General features: G+C 42.1%; 1 protein-coding gene across 1 annotated transcript in view; it reads right to left on the bottom strand.

Annotated features, from left to right (window-relative positions):
* Nucleotides 1-747: 747 nt before the first annotated feature.
* prepl (prolyl endopeptidase like) overlaps nt 748-11,303 on the bottom strand; it is an 83,177-nt gene continuing 72,621 nt past the window's right edge. The window contains exons 11-14 of the mRNA XM_041207221.1: nt 10,856-11,005; nt 7,928-8,039; nt 3,401-3,483; nt 748-1,086 (exon numbers count right to left, since the gene is read on the bottom strand). Of these exons, the coding sequence (XP_041063155.1) occupies nt 1,039-1,086; nt 3,401-3,483; nt 7,928-8,039; nt 10,856-11,005 (393 nt within the window). The 3' untranslated portion in view covers nt 748-1,038. The remainder of the gene's footprint in view (nt 1,087-3,400; nt 3,484-7,927; nt 8,040-10,855; nt 11,006-11,303) is intronic.

Genomic DNA, 11,303 nt, shown 5'->3' with positions numbered 1-11,303 from the left:
ATGCCAGGCAATGACCATCACCAACAAGAGAGGATCTAACCATTGCCCCATGACATTCAATGGCATTGCCATTGTTAAACCTCCCACTATTAACATCCTAGGAGTTGCCATTGGCCAGAAACTGAACTGGACAAGCCCATATAAATATTGTGGCAACAGGAGAAGGTCAGAGGCTAGGAATCCTGCGGCGAGTAACTCACCTCCTGACTCAGTAAAGCCTGCCCATCATCTACAAGACACAAGTCAGGAGTGTGATGGAATTCTCCCCACTTGCCTGGATGAATGCAGCTCCAACAATACTCATGAAGCTTGTAACCATCCAGGGCAAAGCAGCCTATTTGATTGGCATCCCACCCACGAACATTCACTCCTTCCACCACTGGCGCACAGTGGCAGCAGTGCATACCAGCTACAAGATGCACTGCAGAAATACACCAAAGCTCCTTAGACAGCACCTTCCAAACCCATGACCACTACCATCTAGATTCTAGAAGGACATGGAAGCTCCCCTCCAAGCCACTCAGCATCCTGACTTGGAAATATATCACAGTTCCTTTACTGTCGCTGGGTCAAAATCTTGGAAATCCTTCCCTAACAGCACTGTGGGTGTATCTACACCACATGGGCTGCAGCGGTTCAAGAAGGCAGCTCACCACCACCTTCTCAAGGGCAATTAGGGATGGCCTAGCTAGCGGTGCTCACATTCCATGAATGAATAATAAAAAAGTGTACACAAGGGAACAGAAATTATAAAAATGGTTTATTGGCATTTAAAACATTGCAATGATGTTATATCTTAATTGTTGCTCAATACACAAATAATGCTGCTGGTTTGAAATACTTTAAATTGATCATTGAACATCCAGGGTTGGCTACCAGAAATAAATATTAAATTCAAAGTTCATCAGTACAAAAGAATGAATCCTACAAATACAGAATTCAATTGCAGTGATTTTGAAGAATAATTTTTCATTGAAACCATGTCAACCATGTTGGTGAGCTGTATAGAAAACCTATAACAGTTATTCATGGATGTTTCTACACAAGTTCTAGCTCCTTGTATAAAAATGCGTAATGCCTGGCAACCTATAAAATAAAAAAGGTGTAGTCATTTGCCAGAAAATGATTTCTCATTGCACAAATGTGATACTTTGGTCATTACAACAATTAAAACATTCGTCACTCCTTTGGGTGCATTTTAAAACCAAATGTGGGCCGGAATTTTCTGGTGCCCCTCTCGCCAATGTGAATGGATGTTTGAATGTCCCACCGCGGCGGTATCTGCCACAGCAGGGCTGGAAATTCCTGGCAATGTTTACCCTCCTCAGGGTGAGTGCGCATGCATGGTGTGTGTCGGGGGGAGGGAGAGGGGGGCTGGTGGGTGGTGGTGATAGACTTAAAAGTATACATCCTGTCTATCTGTTTCAAAAATTACACATTTAAAGTAATCTAAATGTAGGCATTGAGTGACAAATATTTTTCCCGTACACTGCTCATAAAACTACCCAATATGGAAAAGGCATAATTCTGTGATAGTGAGCCATCAAAAAACAAGTAAGTTCCAGATTTGATCCTCAGTTGGTGCTAAGTTAGCTGGTTTCAACTGACTGAAGTGGCAGCTTGATAGTCTGTCCTACATATTCATTGCCACTTTATTTAAAACATTTTGTCTGAATTTCTCATGCTGCTATCCTTAATTTAATGCTACGCCTTCTTACTCTTGAACTTTGAACATGGCAAACAAATATGTATCATTCTGCATATTCACCAAACCCAATCGTGATCTTAAATATTTAGAAATGTCACTTTTTCCTTTTATATTCAATGCCCCTATTAATAAAACCTAAAATTTCCATTTCTCTTATTTTGTCATTTTTTTTTAACTGCGATCCCAGCTTTAAGGATTTATGTACCTTCGACAGCAATTACTTTTCTGTTCCTTCGCTATTAAGAATGTTATTGCCCCAGATTTTGCTGGAGTGGGCAACAATGGCCCGGATCTTCTGAGAAGCGGCAATTATCATCGGATTGTCGCTCTGCTCCTGCAACGCTGCTTCACATTTCTGGCCAGGAATTCTGAGCCCAGTTTCTTCAGAAATGCAGAGTGCAGCTTTCATCTAAGAGCTCCATTGGCGTGCTGTGGCATAAGGGGAGGACTGGACATGCACCTTTGTACGGTACTAGCTGCCGTAAGGTAAGTATAAGTGTCCAGCGCGAACGTTAGTGAACGGGTGATGGATGAATGAGTGAATGGGTAGGGTGGTAGGATGGGTGAGGTGACAGGTGGATAGGGTGGCAAGTGGAAGGTTGGAAGCTGGGTAGGGTGGTTGGTGAATAGGGTGGTAGCATGACAAGGGAGTAAGGTGATAGGTGGGTAAGGTGGTAAGGGGGTAGGGTGGTAAGTGAGTAGGGTGTAGGGTGGCAGGTGGGTGAGTGGGTGGATGGATTAGGGGAGTTGGGTGGTGGAGACTAGTCAGTTCAGCTCAGGGTGCTAGATGGATGGTGGGATTGGGGGGGTAGTCAGGTGTTGGGGGCTAGTCAGGTCGGATCAGGGGGAAGTGGGGTGGTGGGGCTAGACAGGTCTGGTCGAGAGGGTAGTCAGGTAGTGGGTTTAGGGTGGTTGTGATGCACAGTCAAGTCAGATCAGGCAGGTAGTCAAGGGGTTGATCGGGTGGGTAGTTAGGTCAGAGGTTCATGGGAGGTAGTTGGGGGTTGGGAGGTAGTCGAGTGGGTCAAAGAGGTGGTCGGGGTTAAGAGCGGAGTTGGAAGATCAGTGTAAGTGATTGGGGGTCGATGTGTAGTTACCCAGGAGATAGACTAGGATTTTTATGTCTAACATTTCAAGGGTAACTATACAGGGCTGTACATCAGAACAGTCTGAAGTCTCTGACTCTAACTCAGGGCAGAATCTTGGAGAGCCCGCGAGAGACCCGTGCTGCCATTTTTTGGGAAGGCCCATCAAACCACATGCCGATTAGGCAGTGGCAAGGCCAGCAGTGGGCCTTCCCCTGGAATCAAGATCCCGGGGGGTGGAAATCTCACCTACCGAGCCTGCAGCTCTTGTGCTCAGCAGCGCCTCTGGGGAGGATGTGGCTGATGCTGGAAGGATAGGCACTGGAGTCCCAGGATCGTGGCAGGACAGTGTAATTTAGTCATGCCTCTGAGTCGAAGTGGAGGGGTATCTTAAGATCTTCATTCTATTAAAAACCCAAGCTTGGAATATTCCAAGAATTGGAATAACCCTTCAATTGCTCCACATCAAGCAAAATCATTGTGACACACAGGGTCAGTGTGCTAATGCATTACCACATTACTACACACCTGATATGAACAGTTAAAATACATCTTACTGATCTGAAGGAGAGAACACTTTATTGCGGAGAGAAAAATAAAGGTTTACTTCGTCTATTGATTCTTCCCAAGTAGATGGACCAAAGTGATCGCCCCCAGGTTGAATATCCAAAATGACGGCTGATAATTCATCTTTGATTCAAGACAACATGCAAAAATAATTCAGAAAAATTGAAAAGGTACTTTATGCAGTATATTATCTCATTCAATTATTCATCAAAATTATTCCAATTCAATCATACCTACATAGAAGAGTTTTGTTAAACTGTGACATCGTGTTTGTGCTTTAAAATTTAATGGGTTGGGTAATTTTCTTCTATTTGGACGCATTTGATAGACATGGAGCATAATTCTTGTAATATATAATATATAATATTTGTGTGGGGAAGAAGGAAACTGACCAGACTACTCTCAGGATCAGGTCTGACTGAGTCAGACAGGTATCCAGGATCAGGAATTGATCTGTATTAATCAAATGCTACCGCTCTTAAATGTATCAAGGCAATTTTTTAAAGCAATTTAAAAAAAACTTTTGTTTTGAAACATTAAGATAAAAGCAAATAAACTCAGCATCTGTGGAGAGAAAAAAGAACAGAGTTACCATTTCGAGTCCTAATGACTTTTCTTCAGAGCTAAAGAGAAGTAAAAATGTAATGAAATTTGTACTGTTTAAGGGGGCTGGAGCAGGTGAAGCTGGATACAAGGCCAGCGATAGGTGGAGGCAAAGGAGAGATTGCCAAAGATGTCATGGACAAAAGGACAAAGGAGTATTAATGATAATGGTACTAGCTAAAGGAGGTGCTGATGGTGGCATTAAGGTCAGAAAGCAGAATGTGATAATAGCAGGACATGGGTAAGCACTCTGGAAAGAACAACATGAACAAGTGACAAATGGCCCTTGTGGGGGTGGGATGGGGGGAGGGGACGGAAATAAGATTGAAAATAAGATAAAAGGTGGGGATAAAGCAATGAATAAAAATGAAAATAAATAAAAATAAAAATAAGTGGATAAAAAATAAAAATTAAAAGATTAAAAATTTTAAAAATGAAACTGAAAAAAGGGGGTGAGAATGGAGGAGGGAGTTCATGGTCTGAAAGCTGTTGAACTCAATGTTAAGTCTGGAAGGCTTTAAATTGCCTAATTGGAAGATGAGGTGCTGTTCCTCCAGTTTGCGTTGGGCTTCACTGAAACATTGCAGCAGGCCAAGGACAGACACATGGGCATGAGAGCAGGATGGGGTATTGAAATGGCAAGCGACAGGAAGGTCTGGGTCATGCTTGCGGACAGACCCAAGGTATTCCGCAATGCGGTCACCCAGTCTGCGTTTGGTCTTTCCAATGTAGAGGAGACCTCATTGGGAGCAGCGAATCAGTAGACCAAATTGAAGCAGGTGCAAGTGAAGCGCTGCTTCACCTGAAAGGAGTGTTTGGGCCCTTGGACGGTGAGGATGGAGGAGGTAAAGGGATAGGTGTTGTACCTTCTGTGATTGCATGGGAAGGTGCCATGGGAGGGAGATAAGGTGTTGGGGGTGATGGAGGAGTGGACCAGCATGTCTCAGAGGGAACGGTCCCTACAGAATGTCGACTGTGGGGGGGGTGAAGGAAAGATGTGCTTGGTGGTGGCATCATGTTGGAGTTGGCGGAAAAGGCGGAGGATGATCCTTTGAATGTGGAGGCTGGGGGGATGAAAAGTGAGGACAAGGGGACCCTATCATGGTTCTAGAAGTGAGAGGAAGGTGTGAGGGCAGAGGCGCGGGAGATGGGTCGGACACAGTTGAGGGCCCTGTCAATCATTGTGGGTGGGAAATCTCGATTAAGGAAGAAGGAAGACATGTTAGAAGCGCAGTTTTGGAAAGTGGCATCATTGGAACAGATGCGACGGAGGCAAAGGAACTGAGAGAATGGTATGGAGTCCTTACAGGAAGCAGGGTGAGGAGCTGTAGTTGAGCTAGCTGAGGGAGTTGGTGGGCTTGTAGTGAGTATTGGTGGACAGTCTATCAACAGAAATTGAGACAAAGGGATCAAGGATGGGAAGGGAAGTGTCAGAGATGGACCATGTGAAGGTGATGGAGGGGTGGAAATTGGAAGCAAAATTGATAAATTTTTCCAGGTCCAGACGAGAGCATGATGCACCGAAAAAAGAGTTGAAGGAGGGGGCTTGAGTAGGACTGGAAACCGAGGTTTCCCACCCACTGTGGTTGACAGGGCCCTCAACTGTGTCCGACCCACTTCCTGTGTCTCTGCCCTCACACCTTCCTCCCTCCCAGAACCATGATAGGGTTACCCTTGCCTTCACTTTTCACCCCACCAGCCTCCGCATTCAAAGGATCATCCTCTGCCATTTCTGCTAACTCCAGCATGGTGCCACCACCAAACACATCTTCCCTTCACCCCACCCCCGTCAGCATTCTGTAGGGACCGTTCCCTCCGGGACACCCTGGTGCACTCCTCCATCACCCCCAAAACCTTATCTCCCTCCCATGGCACCTTCCCATGCAATCACAGAAGGTACAACACCTGTCCCTTTACTTCCTCCCTCCTCACCATCCAAGGGCCCAAACACTCCTTTCAGGTGAAGCAACGCTTCAATTGCGTCTGCTTCAATTTGATCTACTGATTCGTTGCTCCCAATGCGGTCTCCTCTACATTGGAAAGACCAAACATAGACGGGGTGACCGCATTGCGGAACACCTTGGGTCTGTCCGCAAGCATGACCCAGACCTTCCTGTCGCTTGCAATTTCAACACCTCATCCTGCTGTAATGCCCACATGTCCGTCCTTGGCCTGCTGCAATGTTCCAGTGAAGCCCAATGCAAACTGGAGGAACAGCACCTCATCTTCTGATTAGGCACTTTACAGCCTTCCGGACTTAACATTGAGTTCAACAACTTCAGACTCATGAGCTCTCTCCTCCATCGTCACCCCATTTTTCATTTTCATTTTAAAATTTTTATCCATTTATTTTTATTTATTTTCATTTTTATTCATTAATAATATAAGTATTTGCAAACAGTAAGTAAAAATATATCAGAATAAAAATTCTTATAAAGCAGCCTATTCACCCAGATTTTAATTCTGAGGTTTCAGAAGTATATATTCCAGTACATTTAATATACTTTAACTCAATTCTATCTGCAGTATTTGTGTTAGCAGTGACACTTTTCCACAGTGCATTTACAATGTTACTTTCTCTCCACAGCGCAGGTAGTCAAAGGGGCCATTGTTGTCATAATTATTCACACAGGCCTTTCACTTCTGGTGAATCAATTATCCCCCCACCCCGATCCCATCACATTACAGACATTTCTACATTTAACGCTTTGGAAGACACTGCCGTAGAGTGATGTCTGTGCAGTGGGTCCTTGAGCTTATACTTTCAATCTTCTTGAGTTTGCATTTTATAGTAATTGATAAGCAATTCTAAATTGTTCACAGCTGATTACCAGCAAAGCCAGATACTGATACAATGGCACTGGGCCATCATTTGCAACAATATTGTGATAAAAATTAATAGATGACAATGAATTCCATAAAAAAGTTCACAACACCAAAATTCGGAGTCTTAATTAGTGTAGATGGCCTAGTGATGTGATGTTACCAGGCCTAGGGTAATGAAATTCTGATAAACAGTTCACAAGTAGAAAAGAGGAGCTTGCCCTTTTAAGGAGTAGAAGAATATACCACAACATTTGTCCCTGCAGTTAGGCACATATCTTCAAATTCTTATTGAAATAGCAATGGAAATTGGTTTTTTTAAGTTGGGAGTTCATTGTAGCTATCAGTAAATCAAGTGGCTTCATTTCATAGATGTGTTTTACAATTATTAGCAAATGCCATAAAGAATGCAGGTGTAAGCCAAACTATGCTCAATAAGCAGGTTAATAAATAACAACCAGGTAATCTAAAAAACAATAATTCTTTAAATTCCTCCGACGCATGCATTGACCTGTGGGCAACCAAATGAATTGTCAAGTTGACATTTGGCACCGGTGAAACAATGGGCTGACTTTTGCTGGTTGGGTCATGATCCTGACGTTGATTTCAATTCCGGGTTGGGAACCCGGATGTGATCACAGCAGGACTTTGGATATGATGTTCCTGGTGGCAGCCAATTAAGAAGCCGCCTCCAGGAGTCTTGTCCCATTAGGGCTGGCAGCCAGGTTCTAGCATCGCCTGTGGATAAGCCTAAGTCTCCTTTGTAGTGCACCAATTTCCATCATTAGAAACTTCAACAGTAGTTAAAGGCTTTCCTCACAGCAGGTGACCACAATCTCTTGATCCTCCCTTCCCCATGTTTGGCCTGCAGCCACTTGGTAGTGCTACGCAATAGTGCACAACCAACTACATACCAGTGACTGTACCATGTGCTGATTCTCCTCAGGCATTCTGGTAACTGAAAAGTATTGTAAAAGTGTATATCATAGTATATATTTGATGCTGTGTGACTAAATATACCTTGACTTAAATAAATATATGACCTTAAAATTTGTAATTTGTTTTAAGTTCCTGAGACACTTCACTGCATGGAGTAATAGAATTGGCACAATGACTTATATTTAGTAGTAGCCAATCTTACCTGTTGCATTAACAGCCACAGCATTTCTCAGTTTTCTTGTATATCTTAGCAACCCTGACAATGGCACACGCTTGTCATCCTGATAGGCCGTGATGAATACAGAAGGGTATTTCTGAAAAAACAGTCAATAGTGTTGAAATCTTAATTCTTGCTTGGATTGCACTTTCATAAATAGATTACAATTTCAAAATATCAACATGAAAAACAAAATCTACATTACCATTGTGATGGCAGTTATCATAATATTTAAAAATTGAAGTTAAAAAGATATTTTGAACTGATGGCCCATAAACTTTGCTATGTAGCTTCTCCTTCTGTCAAGAAGGGGAAATGTTTGGAAGAGCTATTAAGCCCAGCAATGTGAGGGAGCTGTGTTCATATAGTACATCTACAGTAGAAGCATTCTGACGATGAGTCACTGCTAATTGAGCTTCCTTCCAGTATCAGGCTTACTAACACATCCACTACTGATGTCACATTTTTGTATGAAGTATGTTAGTGTTGGAAAATTCAATAGTTTCACATTACAGACATCTGGAGGTATATTTTAACTTTCTTTTGCAGATGGAATATTATTGGGTAAGTGATTGGCCAGCCATTATACACCCCCTGCCACAGATTTTCACTGTTAGTTTGTGCTGTGGGTCCATGTCAACTAGGAACCATCATTTCACATTGGATCCTGAAGGAAAACAGAAGAGAAAGACAGGTTAGGTGGAGGATGAAGAGAATACCATTAAAGGAAGGATATTTTCCCAAGTTGCACTTTCATCATGGTAATGGGGATTAGGTAAAAGCATAGAAAGTAATGGTGGGAGGTTAGTGTCTAACCCACTGTATCATGCATTTCCTTCAATCTCAGATATTTAATTTCATAAAATTATAGAAGGAGGAAAATATATATTGAAGTTAATAGTTCTTTGCAACTGTTTTAGAGTGAGTGTTGCTCTAAGGACTGTTTATACTGTAAAGACAGTTAAGGTCTCAGTTAGAATACGTTAACAGTTACTGACTAATGTAAGAGGGTGACAGGCTTATTTACCATTATTTACTTATTACTATCTTTATATAAAAATGGTCAAAACATGTTGCATGCTTGCTAGTGCTATGGTGCAGCCAAATTGTGCTGCAAGCTGTCAGCGTCATTACTAAGCTGAAGTTCGTCATATCAGAGATCAACTTTAGTTCTAAAAGGTAAACCTTAACCACAACATCTCTGTGGTTACCCTCCAGCAGTTATCAAACTCTGAGTTAGTGTCCAGTCCCAAACACATTCACCTTTCTTATTATTACTTTCCGCTTTGTCTTTCTTTTACCTGTCACTCCAAAACTGTAACTTGGCTGACACCATCAAGACTGCTATTTACGACACATACAAACATACTAAATAGGAGCAGAAGTAGGTCATTCGGCCTCTCAGGCCTGCTCCGCCATTCAATAAGATGGTGGCGGATCTGTTTGTGTTTTGAGTTCCACATTCCCATCTACCCCTAATAACTTTTGATTTCCTATTCTAACATGAATCTATCTACCACTGCCTTAAAAATATTCAGTGACCCCGCCTCAATCACCTTCTGAGGCAAAGAGTTCCAAAGTTGCACAACTCTCAGAGAGAAACAATTTCTCCTCATCTCTATCCGAAAAGGGCAACCCCTAATTTTAAAACAGTGCCCCCTAGTTCTGGACTTATCCACAAGAGGAAACATCCTTTCCATGTCCACCTTGTCAAGACCATTCAGGATCTAATATACTTCAATCAAGTCACCCCTCACTCTTCTAAATTCCAATGGAAACAAGCCCAGCTTGTCTAACCCATCCTCAAAAGACAACCCGCTCATTCCAGGTATCAATCTAGAAAACCTCCTCTGAACCGCCTCCAATGCATTTACATCCATCCTTAAATAAGGAGACCAAAGCTGCACACAGTATTCGAGATGTCCTCACCAATGCCCTGTATAACTGAAGCATAATATCCTTACTTTTATGTTCAATTCCTCTTGTCATAAAGGATAGCATTACATTAGCCTTCCTGATTACATGCTGTACCTGCATATTAACTTTTTGTGACTCACGCACAAGAATACCTAGATCTTTCTGTATCTTGGAATTCTGCAGTCATTTTCCATTTAAGTAATACTCTTTTTTCATTCTTCCTGCCAAAGTGAACAACTTCACATTTTCCCACATTGCACTCCATCTGCCACATTTTTGCCCACTCACTCAACCTATCTATATCAGTCTGCAAAGTCCTTATATCTTCTTCACAACATACTTTCCTACCTATCTTTGTGTCATCTGCAAATTTAGCTACCATGCCTTCACTGCCCCCTCCTCATCTAAATCATTGATGTAAATTGTAAAAATTTGAGGCCCCAGCACAGACCCCTAAGGGACTCTACCCGTCACACTCTGCCAATCAGACAAAGACCCATTTATACATACTCTCTGTTTTCTGTCAGCCAATGTTCTATCCAGGCTTATATGTACTCCCTACACCATGAACTTTTATTTTCCGCAATTACCTTTGATTTGGCACTTTATCAAATGCTTTCTGGAAATCCAAGTTGTCCACCACAAGAAACCTAGTTCCCATGAAAGGTCACAGACTTGAAACATTAACTCTCTCCTTTTTCCATTTATCTCCCTTCAGATTCTGCCAGATCTGAGTAGTTCCAACATTTTCTGTTTTTATTACACTAGAAAGTCCTTGATTGGTTAAAGATGATATCCTTCCCACTAATGGTATTTGTTGCCTATTCCAGCTCATTTGTCCTTGAGGTGGACGGAATAGAGAAGAGTAGCACAGACCAAGAATAGGGTTTAAATGCAAAGTTAGCTAACCTCTGAAGTTGCTGGGCTGCATCTTCAGTAAAGTTGCATTTTAAGACACAGTGAATTCTTAGCATTACAATTAATATTTAAATTTACCTGTGGCTTGATATTCTGATAAGGACAATAGGCTTGAATGCATTTAAAAAGATTTTGGTCAGATAAAGGATCTCCCCACTCTTCCTGCTCTTCAATTGTGAGTGGTAATGAAGGATTCAGCATGGTGTTGAGAACATCAAGGAAAGGAGCCTGCGAAACAAAACATCTGATCCAGTCAACAATTATTATTATTATTACAAGCTATGATTATTGTGAAAAGAACATAGTAAAAATGCGCAATGTATAAAAACCTTCTACTTTCCTATTTTTCTCAAAAAGATCTCTATGGGCTATACATAAAGACCTATGGTGGAGAGAGTGGTTTGTTGGGCAACAGCCATCTGTTATCAGGTACACTCAGTGAAAGACTCCACAAAAGTGCAGATAAATCAGGAATCCAATAAAAGTGGTAATAAATCCTGTCCTTCTTCACCATGATCAATGCTCC

Source organism: Carcharodon carcharias, chromosome 2 (genome assembly GCF_017639515.1).
Source record: "Carcharodon carcharias isolate sCarCar2 chromosome 2, sCarCar2.pri, whole genome shotgun sequence".
Lineage (NCBI taxonomy): Eukaryota > Metazoa > Chordata > Chondrichthyes > Lamniformes > Lamnidae > Carcharodon > Carcharodon carcharias.
The sequence above is the reverse complement of the archived record's forward strand: the minus strand, read 5'-3'. Positions and strand labels throughout refer to the sequence as shown.